The sequence below is a fragment of the Dama dama genome, chromosome 20 (genome assembly GCF_033118175.1).
Source record: "Dama dama isolate Ldn47 chromosome 20, ASM3311817v1, whole genome shotgun sequence".
NCBI lineage: Eukaryota > Metazoa > Chordata > Mammalia > Artiodactyla > Cervidae > Dama > Dama dama.
In genome coordinates this window covers 17,951,930-17,973,718 of record NC_083700.1, presented here as the reverse complement: position 1 = coordinate 17,973,718, position 21,789 = coordinate 17,951,930, and the positions used below count along the sequence as shown (strand labels likewise).

Sequence of the window (21,789 nt, the reverse complement as noted above, 5' to 3'; positions counted from 1 at the left end):
CCAAAATTTTCCCTAACTTTCCCACATGTTGCCAACTGGAATAATGTGAGTAGGGGACTCTGGACGGCCAGTAGAAGAAAAGAATGAATACATCTGGGTCCTGGGGATGGTGGTTGGATGGAGCAGATCATTCAGATGCTGGTTGGAACCCCCTCTTGGTTGAGTCTGAGAATCTCCCCAAGAGCAAGACCACTGGCCATCAGTACCTGGCCCAGGTGACCCGCCTGCCTTCTGTTCCTCCTGGTCATCAGTCTGCTCTCTTCTCTTTCCTTCCATACTTGGTTCAGGTATCCTACAGCTTCTTCAGTCAAGAACATCTCGAAAATTCCTAGCATGTCGTCTAACCCCAGACATGGAGACTAAGCTCCTCTTCATGACATCCCGGGTAAGCTAACCCACTTCAGCAAGAAGGGAAGCTGCAGGTGCTAGCTGGACTTCCGCCTTCAGCCTGCAGATGTCTGGTGGAGGGCGGGTCAAGTGTGCGATTGGGCATAGAGCTAAGAATTGGGGATACAGTGTTGAGAAAGACATAACAGTTCCAGTTCTTACGAAGCTTTCAGTCTGTCTAAAGCAGTCATTAAACCAATACTTGTATACAAATAATGTAATTTACCATTGTGAAATGTGCCATAAAAGAGTAGAGTGAGAGTGTTCATTCTGGGAAACTCATGGTTCCTCTGGGTGAGCCATGACCTCTCAGGAAGAGAGCTGTGGCCTTTTGGTTTCCAAACATGGCTGAATATGACAGCATTGCTTGAGGAGCATGTTAAAAATACACCTTCCTGGACCTTACTCTCCCAAAGGATCTGACTGTGGCATCTGTATTTTTAACAGACTTTTCCAGGCAACAACTTCTGTGCGGCTAGTCTGATGTTAAGGAATCACTGCTCTAGCCAACTTCCGGTTTCCCAAGTCATCCAGGAGAACTGTCTACATCTGGGCCACATGTTGCAATTTTAATTAGTAACAATTAAATAAAATTTAAAGTCCAATACCTCAGTTTGAGCAGCTACGTTTTAGGAGCTCAGTAGGCACCATCCTTGCTGAATGTTCTGTTGGACTGTGTTTTTTTTTTTTTTCTTTTTGTTGGACTGTGTTGATTTAGTTTAGTTTTTTTTTTTTTTTTAAACCTTTCTCGTCTCTATTTTGGTTGAATTGGGAATAGAAGAGGAAATCTAGATCTTCCCCTTAGGAAGGGTTGCTATTTGTACCCACTTAGAGCCCACTCAAGAGAAGGACTTGGGTGGAAGAAGGTTTGGAGAATCTCTGTGTTTTAGATAATGATCCTGTTAGGTCATTCAGCCTAGGAAAGCCTTCAGTCAGTGCTGAGTAGACAGCATTCTTTTTAAATCGAGGAAGAGTTAAATCAGGATGTCTTCCCAAAGGCAGAGAAACTTGAGAGACAATTGGAATTAATGACTAAGTCATGGGAAGAAATTGAGGTCTAGGTCAAACCTGGAGTTGAATGGTGCTCATTTTCCTCTGTCCAGAGATCCCACCCTCCCTTCCTAGCTCTTCTTTCTAACGTTTCCTTCCCCCAAGGTGCGGTTTGGTCAACAAAAGCGATACCAGGATTGGTTCCAGCGTCAGTACCTGTCAACCCCAGACAGTCAGTCTTTGCGCTGTGACCTCATTCGCTACATCTGTGGAGTTGTCCACCCTTCCAATGAAGTGCTGAGTTCAGATATCTTGCCCCGATGGGCCATCATTGGCTGGCTCCTGACAACGTGCACGGTGAGCGGCTGGGCGAGGGGTGGAGGGTACAGGGTGGTGACCCCGCCCTCCCTCACGTCCTGTGCCTCCATGCTCCCTCCTGACTCCGGGCCACCTGACCCCGAAGGGCCCCTTTTCACTCTCTTCCTCCTGAGTATCTCAGCCTTGCCCTGCCTCCCTTCATCTCTCTAGAAGTTTACTCACACTTTTATTTCCCATGTGAGTTTAGGGTTGAACAGTTTCATCTGAACCTTTATTGCCAGTCTCCAAGCCTGGGTTTCTCAGGCATCCCTGTCTTTCCTGTTAGCTTCCAGAAACCACGTATGATTATTCCTCTGAGGTGTTCCTGACTCACATTCAGGTCTTGTGTTCCTTACACCCTTACTTCCGGGCCTTTTGGCGTCAACTCTGGATACTTCCCTTCTCTGAACAGGGTGAATCCACAGTAGAGCCATTTCCTTCCCAGCGTTTCCTCTCTGTGCCTAGGGTGGGAAACTGTTCTCTGGCATCTAGCTGCCCTCTGACCTCTCCTGACAGGGTTCCCCCTCCCCTGTCTGACTGGGTCCTTGGAATGTGCTGATTCAGATATAACAGCAAGCTATGCCTAAGGGTCTTCCCTTCAGGAATGTGCCTGGGGAGCTCAGCACCGGCAGCTGAGGGTCTAGTCTGAGTGTCGTAGCTTGGGGGTGATCAGGGGACCCCCAGGCCCAGATGTTCTCCTTGTGGGATCAAGAACCCAGACCAATCCCCAGCCCCTTTGTTGGTGAGACCACATATAGAGATTTGGGTGTCTTCACCCCCAGGGCAGTTCCACCCTGACTCACTAGAAACTTAATTTTGTGGATGGAGCAGTTAAGTGGGCCCTGGAATCTGCCTTGGGCTTCTGCAGGAAGGGAGCTAGTTGATGAAATTAGCCTCTTTTTTTCTCTTTTTTTTTTCCAGTCAAATGTTGCTGCCTCTAATGCCAAGCTGGCTTTGTTTTACGACTGGCTGTTCTTCAGCCCAGACAAGGATAGCATTATGAACATAGGTATGTGACCGAGATCGGGCAGCACCACTGCCCAGCCCCCCAGCGCTGCTGCCTCGTCTCAGAGACAGTGGCCATAAATGTCAGGGCAGCGTGGGGTGGAGACAGCTTATCTGGAGCAGTTCCGTTGTTCCTCATCCGTGCTCCCTTGACCTAGAAGGAAAATTGCTTTGATGAGCCTGAGCGACCATCCCACCCCCTTCACCCCATAGCCTTATGTTCGTGCTTTGAGTAGGGAGGGCCCAGGCAGAGGAAAAGCCTGTGATATCTCCTGCCACCTCCCTCCTCCAAGCTGAATGCTGGGACAGGAAGGGAGATGAGGGCTGTGAGCCGTTGTGGGGAGTGTCTACTTTTGGGTCTGCTCAGCAGAACTAGAAGGGGGCGGGGAAGACATAGCTTTCTCTGGAGCCATTTGTATATATTGATACCTTATTTTATGGGGACTCTCTGATGTGGGGGGACCCTTTAATTCCACACTCTCCAGAACCAGCCATCCTGGTCATGCATCACTCCATGAAGCCCCACCCAGCCATCACTGCCACACTCCTGGACTTCATGTGCCGTGTAAGTGCCATAGCCCTTTTCTCTCCCCGTGTCTGCCCAGCAGAGTTAAATGTGTGTCCTTCTAACCTTGGTGTCAATGAATAGGTCTTCCCAGTGCCCCTTGACTGTGGGAGCAGAAGTGGGTCATGGTCATGGGTCCTTTGTCCTAAGTTGGTGAAGCTTCTCTCCCACATTCCCCCTGTCTGCAGTTGGATCTTTCCATGTCTCCATGGGGTTTCTTAGCCGCAGGGATGATGACTTCAGGTAAAACCCTATCTCCTTGAGGAGCACCGCAGTTGAGTAAGACTTTCCCATTTTAACAGCGCAGGACAATCAGGAACATTCCTGTCCTTTCTGCAGCCATACCTCCAAGTGTTTCCTGACTGGAACCAAAGCTGCTTTTTAGGTCTAGTTCAGCAGAACAGTCTGGATGGAAGGTCCTGTCCTGTGCTCATTTTTTGCTCCTCTTCCCTTCCAGATCATTCCCAACTTCTATCCGCCGCTGGAGGGCCACGTGCGGCAGGGTGTCTTCTCCTCCCTCAATCACATTGTGGAGAAGCGGGTCCTGGCGTAAGCACTTCATGTGTCTGTGGGGCAGGGAAACCACTCATTTTTCACTAGGTCAGGCTTGTCCAGATACTGCTGTACCACTGCTGACCCTTTCCCTTGAGATGTATAGAAAGTACTAGCTCTACCACAGACTGCTAGGCATACGTCCTCTTGCCTCTTAGAGGAATTTCTCTCTTTCAGAGGGATTCAGATGCCTTCCCTGTGCCCCAGTGACCCTTCCCAGAGAGTACTGCCCACTTACACCATTGGGCTTAGAGTTGTTTATTGTTTAGTTCCATGTAGCATTAGAAGTGAGGAGCTCTGATATTGACCTTCATTCATGTTCCCCATTAGGCATTTGGCTCCCCTCTTTGACAACCCTAAATTGGATAAGGAGCTGCGGGCAATGCTGAGGGAGAAGTTTCCTGAGTTCTGCAGTTCACCCAGCCCACCTGTGGAAGGTATAGACCCACCCAGTCCATCACTGATTTCAGAAGAGGGATGGAGACATCCAGGGTGCTCAGTCTAGAACCCTTGTTTAGGATGCCATGTGCTCCACATCTGTGACTCTGTCCAATTCAATTTTTATTGCCCCAGTTTTTTCTTTTATTCATTTTTATGTCATCTTCTCTGGTTCTCCTTCTCCATCTTATCTGCTTTTCACTGACATCCCTTGCTCTCTTAACTCCTCTTTTTTGTTTTTAACCGGCCTCTCCTGAGTAGGTAGAAGGCCTTCATGGAATGTATGTTTATCTCACTTTAGCTTTGTCCGTCTCTTCTTTCTTCCCAGCCCCAGGCCCGGTCCTCTGATGAGAGGTTGTCATGTTGGGTCTCAAATCTTGCTTCCAGTTCCAGGCAGATCCCCTTCCTTTTTTGTTTTGGGGTGAGGGCTTAAGCTAGGCAGAGCTTTCCAACTTGGTTCTAAGTTAAAGAGCACTTGGGACTGTGCCTGATCTTATCTACTGGCTTATCCTCAGCTGAGCATAGAGGCCTCAGGTGCTGTGCTGCTCTCATTGCTGGCAAGATCCACCCCCAAAAGCCCTGGAAGGTGGAGGAAAAGATGCCTGTCCTTTCAATGTCTGTGTTCCACTTAGGTCATGGGCTCCTTATCCTCCCACTTGCCCTCTCGTTTCCCCTTCCCAAGAGCATGGAACACAGGAGGCCATCAAATGCCTTGTCTTTCTTTACTTCCAAGTCAAAATCGAGGAGCCAGTTTCCATGGAGATGGACAACCACATGTCAGACAAGGATGAGAGTTGCTATGACAACGCAGAGGCAGCCTTCAGTGATGATGAGGAGGATCTCAACAGCAAAGGTAGTGCAGACTTGTGTCAGTCCTAAGAGGACTAGCTGGGGGGAGCAGCCTCTGTGTCCTCTCTGTGCCTCTGAGTTAGTTTTGTTATCAGTGTTCCTAGATGAGACTCCAGAACTTGACACTGAAGCAGAAGGGAAAAAAGGACAAGTGGTCCCTGCCTTTTCTTGCTTCCTGAGGCTAGAACATGCCACACTCAGGGAAGTGCTTCAGGCACTCAGTAGCTCTGAGTGAATGGTGCATACCCAGCACGGGTCAGCAGGGCCGACTGTTCAGGGGGCTGGCTGGCTTCTCCTGTCTGGGCTGAGTGACTCCTTTCCTAAATCACTCCCTTCAGGGAAGAAGAGAGAGTTTCGCTTCCACCCGATCAAGGAGACAGTGGTGGAGGAACCAGTTGATATTACCCCTTACCTTGACCAGCTTGATGAGTCCCTGAGGGACAAAGTGCTCCAGCTCCAGAAGGGGAGGTGGGTGCCGGCCCTGGGTGTCTGCCTGGCACGTGGTGGGTGCAGTCTGGTGGGCGTGGAGGGGCTCTGGTGGGCTGTGTGGAGAGGTGACTGAAGCGGCACGGGAGAGACCTTCTACGGTTTGGGTTGCGGGGTGTGGGCTGGGAGGGGCAGCCCTCCAGGCTCTCACTCCAAGCTTCTGACTAGGAGAGTGGGAGCTGTGCTGTGGGGGTTCCCCTTCTCCTTGGCCGCTGCCCAGGGAGCAGCAGGTTCTGCCCTGAGGCCCCCCCACAGCCCGGCTTCCCACAGAGCGCCTTTGTTTTGTCTCTGTGCACGCGAGTGTGCTGGGTGTGTGTCCCTCTCTGCTCTCCTCTGTGTCCCTGAGACTTCCTCCCCCTTCTGCTCTGTAGCGACACAGAGGCCCAGTGTGAGGTCATGCAGGAAATCGTGGACCAGGTCCTGGAGGTGAGGAGGAAGCAGCCCAGCCCGCCCAGCCCAGAGCCCCCCAGGCAGCTACTCCCCCTTCCCCTCCTCTGGATGGGTCCCTTCTGCTGGTGGAGGGGCCTGCCGATCCTGGAGCTGCAAGCAGATGAGTTCAGAGGCTCTGGGTAGTGGGGGCAGTGAAGCTGGGTCTGGGCGGTGACAGTCTCTCCTCTTCTCACCACCCAGGAAGACTTTGACTCAGAGCAGCTGTCAGTCCTCGCTTCCTGCCTGCAGGAGCTCTTCAAGGGCCACTTCCGAGGGGAAGTGCTGCCCGAGGAGATCACTGAGGAGTAAGGCTCATCTTTCTGGACCCTTCCCACCCCCGACCCCCACCCCTACCCCAGCCTCAGGAAGCTAGGGCTATGCTCTTATGGCCCGAGTCCAAGAGGCACCTTGCTGGGGACTCGAGAAAAATCATCTCTTCATTTGTGTTTCTTTTCACACGTACTGATTCACCTAAAGAGGATTTATTTTTGCCTGCTGAACACCGGGCATACAGGGTCACTGGACTCGCACGCCTCCCTGCATGTCCTGCCCTGCTCCGCACCCAGCAGCCCTAAGTCTTTGCTGCTTCAGGTGGGATTGGACCGTTGCCTGGAACTCCCTGAAGGGCAGGAGTCTCACTTAGAGTGACAACAACCAGACTGGTTCCATGTTAGGCCCCTGATTTCTCTGTGAGCAAGCCTCTGGGGCAGCAGGAAGTTCCTTGCTCGTTAAGAAAGGAACAGGCTGGCATCTGTCCTCAGGCTGGTCCTCCACAATAGCTGGCTGTAGCTCACCTTTCCTCCTCTGTCCTGCATGGACTCTCATATATCACCTTCATCTTGTAGGTCCCTGGAGGAGTCTGTGGGGAAGCCTCTCTACCTAATATTTAGGTAAGCCTCTCTGATGTTTAGGTCTAGCTATAGGAGATGTTGCCCTCTCCACCCTCCCTGTCAGCGCGCTTATGCTTCTGTCCTGGGGTGATGAGGCTCCTTCTCAGAAAGGAGGGGTATGCAGTGGGCACAGACAGCCATGCCCCCCAGAAGTGCCACGGGAGAGTCTGCCCCAGGTAAAGCTCTCCTCTGTGCTCCCATCTCCCACTCCAGGAACCTATGCCAGATGCAAGAAGACAACAGCAGCTTCTCTCTGCTGCTGGACCTTCTCTCTGAGCTGTACCAAAAGCAGCCCAAGATTGGCTACCACCTGCTCTACTACCTAAGGGCCAGGTGGGTGTGGTCCCGTGTAAGAAGGTGTCAGGAAGCATCCTGGAGCGTGTCTCTCCTATCATACCTGACTCCCCAGCCCCCTTGGTTGTCATCACCAGAGCTCTGTGTGTGTGGTGTGTGTGTGTGTAACAGTTTTAAAGTGTACAATTCAGTGGTTTTAGTATATTCACAAAGAGAATCCCAGGGACGGAGGAGCCTGGTGGGCTGCCATCTATGGGATCGCAGAGTCGGACACGACTGATGCGACTTAGCAGCAGCAGCAGCAAAGATACACAACTATTAGTACTGTCTAATTTGGAATGTTTTCATCACCCCAAAAAGAAACCCCATACCTGTTAGCAGTCACTTTCCCATTCTCCCTTTCACCCGGCCCGTGTTACACTGATCTGCTTTTCTGTCTCTATAGGTTTACTTTTTCTGTATAGTTCATATAAATGGAACCATACAGTGTCTGATTTTTCATGACTGACTTTTTCACTTAGCCCAGTGTTTTCGAGGTTTATCCCATTGTAGTGTGTATCTGCATTTCATTCTTTCTTAATGACCAGATAATGCAGTTTATGGCTATTACCATGATTTATTTTCCCATTCAACTGTTGACGGTCATTTGGGTTGTTTCCACTGTTTTATCTGTTGTGAATAGACCTGCTGTGAACATTCACGTACAGATTTTTGCATGGACAGATGTTTTCAGTTTTCCTGAGTATATACCTAGAAGTAGAATTGCTGAGTCCAGTGATAACTCTTATTTTTACATCTGTGAGAATTGCCAAACTGCTTTCCAGAGTGACGCAAGCACTTTGGTTCCACCAGCATTGTGTGAGTTCTAATTTCTCCACATGCTCCCGGACAGTTGTTGGCTTTTGAGTATAGCCAGCCTAATGCATGTGAAGTGGCATCTCATTGTTTTGATTAGCATCTCCCTGATGGCAAATGATGTTGAGCATTTTTTCATGTGCTTATTGGCCATTTGCATTTTCTTTGGGAAAAAAGTCTGTTTCAATCTCTATTTTTCAATTGGGTATTTATCTTTTTCTTGTGGATTTTTAAGAGTTCTTCAGATAAGGGACATCATCTGGGTAGATGTCCCTTATCAAATATATGGTTTGTAAACATTTTTTCCTATTCTGTAGATTGTCTGTTTACTTTCTTGATGGTATCTTTGGAAACACAAAAGTTTTAAATGTTGATCAAGTCCTGTTTTTGTTTTTTTTTTTCTTTTGTTGCTTGTGATTTACTCCTGTTTTCTTATAAGAGTTTCATAATTTCAATTCTTACATTTAGGCCTGTAACCCATTTTGAGTTAAGTTTTTTGCATATGGTGTGAGGTAGGGATCTGTAGGTATTATTGCCCTCATTGCTTACAGCCCAAAGAACAAGAGAGAAAGCTTTCTCTAACCTGACGTGAGCCCTCTCTCTTTTCCTGTTCTTTACTCTTACCAGGTGGTAACTTCACTGATTGTGGTCTGAGCCCTGTCTGGAACACAGGGGAAAACTGGGGAGAAAGAAGAGTGTCTCCTGATTTCCATAGTCACCAAGTCTCTGGGGAAGGCCAGGGAGGGCCATGAGACACGTTAGCCTGTGGCATTCAGGGCAGCAAAGGGATTCTAGAGTGGGGGTCTACTTAGGGGTTGTTTGAGGCCGGGGTCATGCTGCTGGCTGAGGCTCAGCTATCTTGCAGCAAAGCCGCCGCCGGGAAAATGAACCTGTACGAGTCGTTTGCCCAGGCCACCCAGCTGGGCGACCTACATACCTGCTTAATGATGGACATGAAGGCCTGCCAGGAGGACGACGTGCGACTGCTCTGCCACCTCACACCCTCCATCTACACAGAGGTCAGCACCTCTCCCTGTGTCCCTGGGATGGCACAGCGGTGCCCGTGGGCTCATCAGAGACCTCGACATCTCGTTGCACACGACCCTCACCCTCCTCTTCCCTTCACTTTTGGCCTCAGTAGGCCCCTTCTCCCACACCGCAGCCGTCCCCTCCTTCTGCCTCTCTCCATCAAATTGAGAAGTGTCTAAAACCCACAGAATTCTTGTCCTGTGAGCTGGTGTCTGTGCCTGTCCACTTGTCTCCTCTGCTTTGGCCCCATCCTCTGGACCCAGGACAGACAGGGCTCCCAACCAGATCCATGTTCACATATTCAAGCTCTCTGGCCGTCTGATTGCCCCTGCAATTCTCTCTGTTTTTTTTTTCAAGACCAGGGCCTCTGTAGTGGAGACTCAGCTCTCATTTCCCTTGTTTACTAGCAGTCTTCTCTAGGAATTGGGACATAGGAGGAGATAACAGCTGTTTTTCCTCCTCTTGGTGAGAGTTCCCAGGAACAGGGAAATCAAGGCGCAGGGTGTGGGCATCACAGGAAGAAGTGCGATGTTAGCCAAAAACCCGAGGGAGGAAGGGCACTCATGCCCAGCACCCCTCCCCTCTCCAGAAGGGGCCCTGCGCACCCCACACCCCGCACCCTCCCCAAACACACCCACTCTCTGTACCTTCTTTGGCAGGGGTCAGTACACACTGGATTTCTTTGCTGCCAGAGATGCAAATGCTAATTCTGTCATCGCTTCACATAGAACTAACATCATGTCCAGTCCCATTCAGCTCCAGCTTTGTCTCTAAGTGGCTCCCCATTCCTTTCCTTACACACGCATACTCACTGTGTGGATGCACACGTTTAAAACTGTGGGTTCTTTAAGGATTAAATTCCCAGCCTCATAGCTACTGGATCTTTGTTTAGAGATTATGTTAGGACCCCACGTCTGGCTAGCCCAGCATCCCCTGAGCATGTAGGGCGTGGGGATGGGCTATGAGGGGAAAGCTGAGGGGTGCACTTTGGACTTCTCCCCTTCTCTCGCTCTTTTCCTCCAGTTTCCAGATGAGACCTTGCGGAGCGGGGAGCTGCTCAACATGATCGTGGCTGTTATTGATTCAGCACAGGTGAACACAGAGCTGTCATCCCAAGAGGCCTGGGGATGTGGGGCCCTGCTCCGCCCTCCTGCCTGCAGAGAGAGAGTCCTGCTCACAGGCACCCTGCTGCTCCTGGCAGCCACTGTGTGTACATTCGGCCCCAGGGGCTGGGAAGGAACATGGAGCCCCAGGGCGGCAGGCTGGCTGTAGGCCAGTCCCGCTTGGCGTTCCCCTTATTTTCCATGCTTCGGGGGCACTCCTGTTCTTCAGGGAAACTGAGGGGACTGTTTTCAGCTCTCTGTTGGTCTTCCCCTTGGCTCAGAACAAAAATGGTCAGACCACTTCTAGTTGACCTTTCCTGCACACGTCCCTCCGAGGCTGTAGCTTGGCTTGTGGTCCCTTCTCAGTCCTTGACTGGGGTCCCATTTCTGCTCCTCCCCACCCAGGAGCCCCTCCTACCTGTGCTTTCTCCTCCCTACACCTGTAATCCAGCCTCCCATGGCCCTTCCCTCAGCACAGGCTGGGATGGATCGGGGTCCAGGCTACATCCAAGCAGAGAAGTTGCCTCTTCTCACTCTGCCATCAGGACATAAGGGATGGCTTTCTGTAACAGTGTTTGCTCCGAACAGGGGGGTCTGGTTCCCCCTGACGCCAGTTGCCCGCTTGCCAGTGCCCTCAAGCCTTCAGAGTCCCGGTGTCCGTCGGGTGCCTTTTCCTTCACATCCCTTTATCACTTGGGTTTCACATCCTCTGATTTTTCCCTAAATGAGCTTCTGCTTCTCCTTTCATACTAGCTTCCCGGCCTCTTTTAAAACCAATGGTTTCTGCCTTCTTCCTCATCCCCTTTAGCTCCAGGAGCTGGTCTGCCACGTGATGATGGGAAACCTGGTCATGTTTCGAAAAGACTCAGTCCTCAATATACTCAGTAAGTGTGCCAAGCCCTGAGGTTCCCTGGGAGGTGAGGGGGTGGCAGCCCTGTGTACTTGTTGTTCAGTCGCTCAGATGTGTAACCCGATGAGCTGCAGCGTGTCAAGCTTCCCTGTCCTTGACTGTCTCCCAGAGGTGGCTGTGTACTTTCTAGTAACAGGAAGGCTGGTTCTGGGGCTGAGCATGAGGTAGAAGGTCCTTCCAGCCTGCCGTGGGCCTTGGGCAGCATCTGTTTGGATCTGTTTTTTGGCTCTATAAAAGCTCCTCGACCTCCCAGCCTTAGGGTAACGAGATTCTAGAAGCTGTATGAAGGCTTTGGGAGTGTGGTCTTAGGATGGCCGTCCCCACCCTGACGTGCTTGCGTGAGGTGCTGACAGTCGGTGGGCTGGCCTGCTCTGTGTGTGTGACAGAGTGTGAATACGTGTGTCTCTTCTCGGTCTGCTCAGTCCAGAGCTTGGACTGGGAAACCTTTGAGCAGTACTGTGCCTGGCAGCTCTTCCTGGCCCACAACATCCCCCTGGAGACCATAATCCCCATACTGCAGCACCTCAAGTACAAGGGTGAGTAGGGTCGTGGGTGGGGAACATGACTGGAGAGGAGAGGACACTCCAGGGCTTGGGCCTCCGGGCTTCTTTTGCAATCAGCCCAGATCCACAGCTCCCCTTCCCACCAGATTGCCACGTGCCGGAAGGCAGCCCCCTCAGTCACTTCTGCTCCCTAGGTGTGTCCCGCAGGCCGCCACTGAGCCAGGTGTGAACTGGGGCTCAGGTCGCGTGGGACTGGGGGCCTTCTTCCTGGTTTCTTGTTGAAGGTTATCTTTACTCCTTCCAGTAGCTGTGGTTGGGGGATGGGAGAAGTGCCAGAATTTCTTTCCAGAATTTTGCATTCCTCTGAACAGCCTCTACCCTCCTCCGTAGAGCACCCAGAGGCCCTGTCCTGTCTCCTGCTTCAGCTCCGAAGAGAGAAGTGAGTTCTGCCCCCGCCCGCGGGGGCTCTTTAGTCCCCTCTCTGCGCACACCAAGAGGCCTTGTCACATAAGGGCTCCTGTCCTGCCTCCTCACTGCCGTGTTTTTTCCTGTTGTTGACATCTGCTTATTCCACCCTTCCCCCAAAGTGATTTACAAATAAGCAGGTCCCCTGGGATCTGGGCTTCCTCTGGACTTCAGCCCCCTGCCCACCAGGAGCTGCCCTCAGAGGTGGGGACCGGACATCCCTGTTTCCTGCTGCCACAGCAGTTCTAATCCCCGGAGGCTCCTGCTCCCCTCCCCCTTGCTCCTGAGGCCACCACGAGGCCAGTCCTGGAGGAGGAAGGGTCAGGGTGGGGGAGCCACACCGTCCCGCCTCAGCCTGCAGAGGGCAAGCCGGCTGAGCAGGGGTGGGCGTTGAGGGAGAGCGGGTGGAGGCCCCGCCCCCTGTCACAGCGCTTCTCCAGAAGCCCCAGGTGGAGGCCCCGCCCCCTGTCACAGCGCTTCTCCAGAAGCCCCAGGTGGAGGCCCGGCCTGCTGGCACAGTGCTTCTCCAGAAGCCCCAGGTGGAGGCCCGGCCTGCTGGCACAGTGCTTCTCCAGAAGCCCCAGGTGGAGGCCCCGCCTGCTGGCACAGTGCTTCTGGAGGCCCCGCCCTCTGTCACAGGCTTCTCCAGAAGCCTCAGTGGACGGAGCAGCAGCTGTACACCTTCTCCTGCCTCCCTCCTTGCCATCCTTCCACCTTCTCTCCTCTCTTGGCTGAGAGACTGGAAGTGGTGCAGAGCTTCCTACAGGAAGTGGGAAGGTTGGAGGGCTGTGTGTCCCTTCCTCGGGCTCGATGCCAGGGTGGCCCACCGCTCCAGCTGGGCAGGGGACAGGGAGCATTCACACACCACAGGCTTGTCCTTTTGCCTCCCCGGCCCACTTCTTGACTGTTCTGGGCAGCGTGGGGGAGATTTAGTGGGGCTCCTTCCCAGCACACACACATACACACCTTCTACTGCCACTGAAAAGTGAAACTGAAAAGTCTCACTTCTTCTCTCCTAGCATCCGCAAAGGATGAAACCAGGCATTCCTTGGCCCAAAGAGAAGAGGGAGAAGGATGTGAGAATAGAAAGCTATCGCAAGCCTGGGGTGGGACGGGGTAGGGAGGCCAGGGTTTTGGGGAAAAGTCCATGAGAGAGTGTCAGGAGTTCCTGTGGTCAGCTGTGTGAGCCAGGTGCCCCTGCCCACACCCCTCTCTTGCCCCCAGGCCCAGCGAGGAGATGGTGAAGATGGTGCTGAGCCGGCCCTGCCACCCTGATGACCAGTTCACCACCAGCATCCTGAGGCACTGGTGCATGAAGCATGATGAGCTGCTGGCTGAGCATATCAAGTCCCTGCTCATCAAGAACAACAGCCTCCCACGCAAGAGGCAGAGGTGGGACCCTCCCCGCGGCCTGGCCCACAGGCCGGCAGCAGGGCGGTCCAGTTTGGTCCCTGCCTGGCTTGCGGGCGACACCTAGTGGTGTGAAGCAGCCTGGCGTGCAGGACCACTGTGGCCCCTTCGCCTCTTTTTCTTGTGCCCCGTCTTTGGTCCCTGTTCTAAGCACACCTCCATTACCCGGCCCGGCCCCTCCCAGGCCTGTCCTCCCTGTCTCTGTAGGGGCTGCCTCTGTCCTAAGGAGGAACCCCAGTAAGGGAGGCTCTCCATGCTCCTGGAGCCTGCACCCCAAGCTCAGACTCACTCTCGTGACTTCCCTGCAGCCTGAGGAGTTCCAGCAGCAAGCTGGCCCAGCTGACTCTGGAGCAGATTTTAGAGCACTTGGACAATCTGCGTCTCAACCTGACCAACACCAAGCAGAACTGTACGCTCCCCGCCCTGTCCAAGTACTCCGACCACCTGTGGATCTGGGTGGGGCAGCTCGAAGACAGCTCACTGTTCTCCTTCCCTGCTCTCCCTTCTCCCTCTAGTTTTCAGCCAGACTCCAATTCTGCAGGCTCTGCAGCACGTCCAGGCGAGCTGTGATGAAGCTCACAAGATGAAGTGAGGCTCCCTACGCTTGTGGCCCTGAGAAGGGGGAGGGTGTGGGCGAGGGCAGCCTGCCGGGGACACAGACTGAGTCTCCGGCGAGACCAGGTGCTTGAACACAGATCAGAGACAAGGGTGGGAGGGTGGCCCGGGGGCCAGGACGCCCACCTTCTGAGCGCTCCCTCCCTCTCAGGTTCAGCGATCTCTTCTCCCTGGCTGAGGAATACGAGGACTCTTCCACCAAGCCACCCAAGAGCCGGCGAAAAGCCGCTCTGTCCAGCCCCCGAAGTCGAAAGAATGCCACCCAGCCGCCTAATGCCGAGGAGGAGTCTGGCTCCAGCAGTGCCTCGGTGAGACCCCTGGCCGGGCATGCCACGCACGGGATGCAGGGAGAGGCGGGGTGTGGCAGAGCTGGGCCCAGCAGCTGCCCGGGCTAGCGACTCTCTCCCACCTCTCCCTCAGGAGGAAGAAGACACAAAGCCGAAGCCCACCAAGCGGAAGCGGAAAGGGTCCTCTGCGGTGGGGTCTGACAGTGACTGAGGCTGTCCCCGCCCCCCCCTCCATGGTGCATCAGAGGTCAACAGAGGCTGGGGAGATCGCAGGGGAGCAGCCTGTCCCCATCCCAAAGCTCTCCCGGGGAGAAGGACGAGCTGCCCCCTTCGGCGCAGCCTGAGAAGCTGCCTTCAGCCCCAGCCCCACCCCCCTCTGGGGCCTGCAGCCCCGTCACTGCTGCTGCCGCTGATAGCCCCACTGAAGCCAGAGGCTGTGCGAAGCTAGGACTGTGGTGGAAGTCCTTGCCCCCTCCCCCAGCCTCCCCAAAAGCTATTTCAGTAGAGGAGAGAAATGGTCAAGGGGCAGCTGGCCACAGAGGCTAGGATGAGAGCAAAAATTGTGTGTGCGCCCCTCCCCGCTCCCCTTTCGGGTCTTGATCTGCTCTGAACAGGCATTTTATAGTTGTCCTCTGCACATCGGTGTGAAATGAGCATTTAATCTGTGATGTGCTCAAGTCGCCTTTTCCTCTCCGAGGGCCAGATGCCACAGGTGTTCAGGAAGGAATCTGAGAGGGGGGCCACAGCCACACCCGGGCTGCCCTGGAGGCTTGTGCTGACCTGAAGTTGGCACCTCACACCGGGCCAGAACCCTGGGAGTCCCAGAGACATGTTCCACAGAACTGTCAAATGGTCCCATTTCCTTGGATCTGTCTGTCTTGTCTTTTTCTTTTTTTGGCAGAGATAATCGCATTTTAAAAGTTGTTTTTAAATGACAATAAAACAAGCCAGAACCTCTTCTGTGCCCAAGTTGCTGCCCCCACTTACCCTGTGCATGTACCAGTGGTCTTGGTTTAATTGGCACCCTTCTTCCCCTTCTCTCTTCCTGCCTGCCCCCTTCTTGTCCAGAGCAGGAGGGAGTTGGCTTTAACCGCCACATCCTTCTTGCTGCTCCTGGCTATGCAGGCCAGGCGCTGACCTGTCCAGGCAGAAATCAATGCTGTACCATCTCCCAGAAGCCTGTCTGTCTTTATCCATCTCTCAAGAAACTAGAGGCTTCCAGAAGCTTCCAGAATGCTGGTGTTACATTGTGGTGTGGTGGTGAGCATAGCTTCCTTCTAGAAGCTAGTGTCATACTCTAATGCTTACCAGCTACTGGAGGACTGCCTGCTTGGGCGCGGGTTGGGTGGGGCAGGGGTTGCTAATATGTGTGCCTGGAGTAGAGAGTTCAGATACCCGAGCAAAGGAGCCCTCTTCCTGTCTAGCCACTTGCCCATCCATGTGTACCAGCAGAAAAGCTCCTTGGCTATGGCGTTTGTTTTCCTGCTGTCCCCGGGAGCTTGAGTGGCAGGCTGAAGAGACAGGAGTGAAGTTCCGGCTGACTGCAGACAGCTCCTCCTGTTCAGCTGGCAAATGTCTTTTACAGAATCCAGGTTTTCCCATCCCTCAAAGCTGCTGCTCCTTCCTTTGAAAGCTTAAACTGCAGGAGGCCTCTTTTCCTTCCCCTCTCTCCTTCCCCTGTTCCCTCTGCCCCAATTAAAACCAGGATGGAAAGCATTCTCTGGCTGGCCCCAATTATTGTCCTTTTGCCCAAAGGGAGGGGCCTCTGCCGCCGTGGCCCCTCCAGAAATCTGGCTGTCTGGGCCTCCACCTCTCCCCTACTTCGCTCTCGGCCCCCACCCATCTCCTGGGGCTGCTGCTACTGGCGGCTGGAGGGAGGGCATGGTTCTGCCCGACGTGCCATGCCGCAACTTGCAGCACCATGTGGGCCGGAGGCCGAGTTCTTCAGTCTCCTGGGAGAGAGTGCCACCCTCCCGCATCCGGTGAAACAGAGGGAAAAGGGAAAGATGGACTCGGCTCTTAGTGCCATGGCTCTCTGACCGGGGATCCAAAGTCCAGCCAGATGTCTAGACTGTCCTAGAGAAAACCTTGAAACAGACCCGACCCTGGGATTTAGGGAAGGCTTGAGCACCGCCAGGAGCTGGTAGGGTGCGAGCCGCGAGAGGCCCGGGAAGGAGCGCGCCTGGGGCGGAGCGTCGCTCTGGGAAGGGCCGGGCTGCGGGGCCGCCCCCCACTAGCACTCCTCCCGGGCCTCGGCTCTTCGCCCGTGGGGAGGGGGGCCGGGTGGGAAGGGGCGTGTGCCAGCGCGCGCGCTCCCGGGAAGGAGAGGTCTGAGCGCTAGACCAGCGGCCCCAGTTTGTCGGGAGTATCGGGCCTGTCTGCGAGCTGCTGGGGCCAGACCGGGCCGAGCGGAGGAAGCGGGCACCATGGCCTCTCTCCTGCTGCTACCCCTGTTGCTGCTGCTGCCGCTGCTGCTGCTACCGCTGCGCCTATGGTCTCAGTTGCGCTGGTTCGCGGCAGACTTGGCCTTCACGATGCGCGCCCTTCGCTGCAAACGGGCCCTTCGAGCGCGCGCTCTGGCCGCGGCTGCCGCCGACCCAGAAGGTCCTGAGGGGGGCTGCAGCCTGGCTTGGCGCCTCGCGCAGCTGGCCCGGCAGCGCCCGGCGCACACCTTTCTCATTCACGGCGCGCAGCGCTTTAGCTACGCGGAGGCCGAGCGCCAGAGCAACCGGGCTGCGCGCGCCTTTTTGCGCGCGCGAGGCTGGGACGGGGGACCCGGCGGCGGCGGCACGGGGGGCGCCGGGGAAGGCGAGCTGGCGGCGCACTGCGCGAGAGACCAGGCGGCCGGAAGCGGCGCGGCGCGGGCCGTGCGGGAAGGGGATGGCGCGGCCCCTCTGGCACCTGGGGCCACCGTGGCGCTGCTGCTCCCCGCCTGCCCAGAGTTCCTGTGGCTCTGGTTCGGCCTGGCCAAGGCCGGCCTGCGCACGGCCTTTGTGCCCACCGCTCTGCGCCGGGGTCCCCTCCAGCACTGCCTCCGCAGCTGCGGCGCCCGCGCGCTGGTGCTGGCGCCAGGTAAGGCCGGAGCGCCCGACAGACGGGGGCGGGGCCAGCCGCCGAAAGGGGCGTGCCGAGGGCCGAGCAGGAGTGGGCTGGGGAGGAGGCCGCATCTCTCCAAGGGGTTCGGAAGCGGCGCGGAAAAGAGTTCTCCGGGCTTGTGACGGGAGGCAGCTGGCTCTCTCTGTGGTTTCCCAGGGATTCCCCAAGACTTGGTCTCCAGGTCCCAGGCCCATGATGGGACGTCGGTTCTGTCCTCTTCAGCCTTACTCGGGAGCTGTGCGAGTCGGGGGTGGGGAGTCTTTCGGGTCGGGTAGAACTGCGGGGCTGTGCTTTCCCACCCCATCCAGAATTCCTGGAGTCCCTGGAGCCTGATCTGCCGGCCCTGAGAGCCATGGGGCTTCACCTGTGGGCTGTGGGCTCTGACAGCCGTCCTGCTGGAATCAGCGATTTTCTGGCTGAGGCCTCAGCGGAAGTGGATGGGCCAGTGCCCGGGTACCTGTCTGCCCCCCAGAACATGACGGACACGTGCCTGTATATCTTCACCTCCGGCACCACGGGTGAGGATATTTACCTCCCAGAATCTCAAGCCAAGGAAGGCAGGGGCCTGGGAACATGATCTATGACCTCCTCAGTTCCTAGGCCACACCTCCAAAGCCCCCAGAGAGAAGGGCGATCCCAGGGGCCAGGATCCCCTACTTCACCAATCCTCCCACCCCTCTTCATTTCTCCACTTCCCTGAACGTCCCTCATTTCTGGGACATCCCGTCCTGCCTTCTCAGTCTCAGCCTTGCCTCTGCCTCTTGCTGTGGGAAACCCAGCAGGGGCAAAGAGGGGTTCAGACCCTTCCCTGACCTCTGCCACCCCCACCCCCAGGCCTTCCCAAGGCTGCTCGGATCAGTCACCTGAAGGTCCTGCAATGCCAGGGATTCTACCAGCTGTGCGGTGCCCACCAGGAGGATGTGATCTACCTCGCCCTCCCGCTGTACCACATGTCTGGCTCCCTGTTGGGCATCGTGGGATGCTTGGGCATTGGTCAGTCTCTCCCACCCCAAGCCCTCCTTCAGCCCTCTGGCAAGTGTTTATGCCAGCAAACCTCTAAGTACCTACTGTGGTGTGCTCACCTGGGGATGCTTCCTGAGCCCTTCACGGTAGAGAATGGAGAGGAAGGAGGCTGGGTCTCCTCTCCAGGAGTTCCTGGTTCAATGGAGAAGCATCACCTGCTCAGACCTACAGGCTGAGCAACCAGCGGGGGCATGCAGTTCGCAGAACTCCAAGCTCCAAAGGCCAGGGGATGGGAGGGCTGTGAATGTCAGCCCAGGAAGGGGCAAATGGAGAAGAGGGTTGGGACCTGGGGGCAGGGTTCAGAGAATGGACTGCGTGAGGATGGAAGTGGGGACAAGGCGGTGACCTCCCTAAATTACAGGTGGGAAAGGATGAGGGCCAGCTTGGCCTGTGGCAAGGATGAATGTCACAGCCTGGTCTTTCAGGGAATTACACTATAGTGAAGGCTAATGTCTGGGGAGAAGGGAGTCAGGGCCCCACGCCCCTCTCCAGCTATCAACCTCACCTCCTTCCTTCCTCCTCTCCCTCCCTGATTCTGGCAGGGGCCACGGTGGTGCTGAAGTCCAAGTTCTCAGCTGGTCAGTTCTGGGAGGACTGTCAGCAGCATGGGGTGACGGTGTTCCAGTACATCGGGGAGCTGTGCCGGTACCTTGTCAACCAGCCCCCGGTGCGTGGGGCAGATCCTGGCAGAGCCACGGCGGCAGGGAGATGGCCAGTTGGCAGGGGGCACTGAGACCGTTGTCTGGGAGTCAGAGAGAGGAAGCAAGAAGAAGAAATGGAAGGGGGGAGAAGGAGCCTGGGTGGTCGGACGTGGATGTTTAGTGGAGGGCATCGAGGAGAATGGGGAGCAGGGCCCCACTCCGGGGAGCTGGCTGGCAGCTGGAGGCTGAAGCTCCCACCCCTCTGCCCACTCGTCTCAGAACAAGGCAGAACGTGGTCACCAGGTCCGGCTGGTGGTGGGAAGTGGGCTGCGGCCAGACACCTGGGAGCGCTTTGTGCGGCGCTTCGGGCCCCTGCAGGTGCTGGAGACTTACGGGCTGACCGAGGGCAATGTGGCCACGTTCAACTACATCGGACAGCAGGGCGCTGTGGGGCGCGCCTCCTGGCTCTACAGGGTGAGTCTCAGGAGGAACCCAGGAAATCTGTGGGACGGTGGCCGGGGAGAGAGCGGGGAGGGGGCTCATGCACCGGAAATGACCCAGTCCCTGGGTCTCCCTTCCCCCAGCATGTCTTCCCCTTCTCTTTGATTCGCTATGATGTCACCACAGGGGAGCCAATTCGGGACACCCAGGGGCACTGTGTGGCCACGTCTCCAGGTTTGTGTCCAGGTGGGGTTGGCGGGGGTGGTGCACTTGGAGAGTGGGGTGGGGGGCGGCCACCCCTGACCCTGGTGGCTCTGGCAGGCGAGCCAGGCCTGCTGGTGGCCCCTGTGAGCCAGCAGTCGCCATTCCTGGGCTACGCTGGGGGGCCGGAGCTGGCCCGGGGAAAGCTGCTGAAGGACGTCTTCCGGCCTGGGGATGTTTTCTTCAACACCGGGGACCTGTTAGTCTGCGACAACCAGGGCTTTCTCCGCTTCCATGATCGTACTGGAGACACCTTCAGGTACCTGCCCCTCACTTTCTGATTCTTCTGCTGGGCATCTGAATCTCTGGGACCCAAACCCTCTAAACCTCTAACGTGCACCAACCCAGCTTCTCACCTAACCTCTCCTCTCCAGCCTCCAACTTCTTCCCCGAGACCATCTGGCACCTCGCCCTCATCCCGGCCTCTGTCTCTCCCCACCAAGCCCTGCCCCCTGACTCCCAGTTTCCCGTCTCTGGCAGGTGGAAGGGGGAGAATGTGGCCACCACCGAGGTGGCGGAGGCCTTGGAGGCCCTGGACTTTCTTCAGGAGGTGAACGTCTACGGAGTCACTGTGCCAGGTGCCCAGGCGGCGGGGAGGGCGCCAGGCCCACCACTCGGCGGTGGTGTCCCCTCGGGTGCAGGGAGCAGAGGGCCTCGTGGAGGTCAGCGCCCACGGCTGACCCTGCCCCCCACGCCCACCAGGGCATGAAGGCCGGGCTGGGATGGCAGCCCTGGCTCTCCGTCCCCCCCACTCTCTGGACCTTGTGCAGCTCTATGCCCATGTTTCTGAGAACTTGCCACCTTATGCCCGGCCTCGATTCCTAAGGCTCCAGGTAAGCACCCATCCCTGCTCTGACCCTTTACCTCACCCTATATATCTGCAGCAGTCATTGGCTCCCAGACCCCACCAGAGGACCCCCACGTAACATACTCTGTGAAGAGAAAAAAAACAGTTCCTTCCCAGACACATGCTCTTCACCCCCTTCATCCTTCAGACTTGGCCCCTTCTCTTCCCTGTCACCCGCTCCTCTAAACCTGGACCTCATCTCCTCTTTCCCCAGACATGCCCCTTCACAAAACTCAGGCAGTTCCCCTGAACCGCTGGGGCAGAATACCCCTTCCTTCAGCCTCCTCTAACCTCCCCCTCCGCAGGAGTCCCTGGCCACCACAGAGACCTTCAAGCAGCAGAAGGTTCGGATGGCAAAAGAGGGCTTTGACCCAGGCGCGCTGTCTGACCCACTCTACGTTCTGGACCAGGCCGGGGGCGCCTACCTGCCGCTCACCCCGGCCCGGTACAGAGCCCTCCTGGCCGGAGACCTTCGCATCTGAGAGCCCCCGCACCAGCGCGCCTGACGGGGCCTCTGTGGGCTGGGGAGCTGCTCTTAGGGATCTTTTCTGCACCAGGTTTGCGATCTTTATTTTGTAATAAACGTGACCAGAGCTCCTCTGGCTCTGCCTTTCTGCTCCACAGTGTCCGCTTTCCTGTCTGTTTGTGGAACTGCTTTTCTCGCTGACATTTTCTTCCGGTCGGAGCCACAGGCGCTCCTGCCCCGACTCTGGGCCTGAGCTCACTGTCTGGACCTCAGTATTTTTCCTCTCGGATGACCCCGTGTGATCCTTGTCCCTGGAAAACCCCTGATGACTGATGTCTGTGCTGTGGGTGTTCTGTCCCAGTTTCACTCCCTGAGCGTGGGGCCCCCACTGCTTCCTCTGGGGAGCTAGAGGTCCCAAGGGGCTCGCTCAAATGGCCTAAGTGGACAGAGGTTTGGAAACACTGCCCCCTGCGGGCAGCCAAACATCTACACAAGCTCGCCTGTGTTTGGGACCTGGGGAAAGGTCTTAAATGGGCAAAACAGAGGCTTCATTTTGAGGGAAAGGACCCTCTAGACACCTCTCACCCCTAAAAAC

General features: G+C 55.8%; 2 protein-coding genes across 3 annotated transcripts in view; both read left to right on the top strand.

Annotated features, from left to right (window-relative positions):
• INTS3 (integrator complex subunit 3) overlaps nucleotides 1-15,376 on the top strand; it is a 38,493-nt gene extending 23,117 nt beyond the window's left edge. The window contains exons 9-30 of one of the 2 annotated variants that reach the window (XM_061120765.1): nucleotides 288-385; nucleotides 1,543-1,734; nucleotides 2,656-2,743; nucleotides 3,225-3,304; nucleotides 3,762-3,853; nucleotides 4,187-4,293; nucleotides 5,028-5,147; nucleotides 5,482-5,611; nucleotides 6,001-6,055; nucleotides 6,260-6,363; nucleotides 6,904-6,948; nucleotides 7,162-7,281; nucleotides 8,963-9,116; nucleotides 10,150-10,218; nucleotides 11,038-11,113; nucleotides 11,562-11,675; nucleotides 12,033-12,081; nucleotides 13,332-13,499; nucleotides 13,826-13,926; nucleotides 14,033-14,105; nucleotides 14,284-14,440; nucleotides 14,553-15,376. In XM_061120765.1, coding sequence (XP_060976748.1) covers nucleotides 288-385; nucleotides 1,543-1,734; nucleotides 2,656-2,743; nucleotides 3,225-3,304; nucleotides 3,762-3,853; nucleotides 4,187-4,293; nucleotides 5,028-5,147; nucleotides 5,482-5,611; nucleotides 6,001-6,055; nucleotides 6,260-6,363; nucleotides 6,904-6,948; nucleotides 7,162-7,281; nucleotides 8,963-9,116; nucleotides 10,150-10,218; nucleotides 11,038-11,113; nucleotides 11,562-11,675; nucleotides 12,033-12,081; nucleotides 13,332-13,499; nucleotides 13,826-13,926; nucleotides 14,033-14,105; nucleotides 14,284-14,440; nucleotides 14,553-14,630 — 2,270 coding nt within the window. In that variant the 3' untranslated portion in view covers nucleotides 14,631-15,376. The remainder of the gene's footprint in view (nucleotides 1-287; nucleotides 386-1,542; nucleotides 1,735-2,655; nucleotides 2,744-3,224; nucleotides 3,305-3,761; nucleotides 3,854-4,186; nucleotides 4,294-5,027; nucleotides 5,148-5,481; nucleotides 5,612-6,000; nucleotides 6,056-6,259; nucleotides 6,364-6,903; nucleotides 6,949-7,161; nucleotides 7,282-8,962; nucleotides 9,117-10,149; nucleotides 10,219-11,037; nucleotides 11,114-11,561; nucleotides 11,676-12,032; nucleotides 12,082-13,331; nucleotides 13,500-13,825; nucleotides 13,927-14,032; nucleotides 14,106-14,283; nucleotides 14,441-14,552) is intronic. The other variant, XM_061120766.1, reaches the window with a different exon arrangement.
• A 1,348-nt stretch (nucleotides 15,377-16,724) lies between these two features.
• Nucleotides 16,725-21,338, top strand: SLC27A3 (solute carrier family 27 member 3). The gene is made up of 10 exons (XM_061119871.1): nucleotides 16,725-17,491; nucleotides 17,824-18,033; nucleotides 18,350-18,508; nucleotides 19,081-19,205; nucleotides 19,459-19,653; nucleotides 19,764-19,854; nucleotides 19,942-20,140; nucleotides 20,362-20,459; nucleotides 20,584-20,714; nucleotides 21,034-21,338. The coding sequence occupies exons 1-10, from the start codon at nucleotides 16,846-16,848 to the stop codon at nucleotides 21,208-21,210; spliced, it is 2,031 nt and encodes a 676-aa protein (XP_060975854.1). The 5' UTR covers nucleotides 16,725-16,845; the 3' UTR covers nucleotides 21,211-21,338.
• Nucleotides 21,339-21,789: the final 451 nt, after the last annotated feature.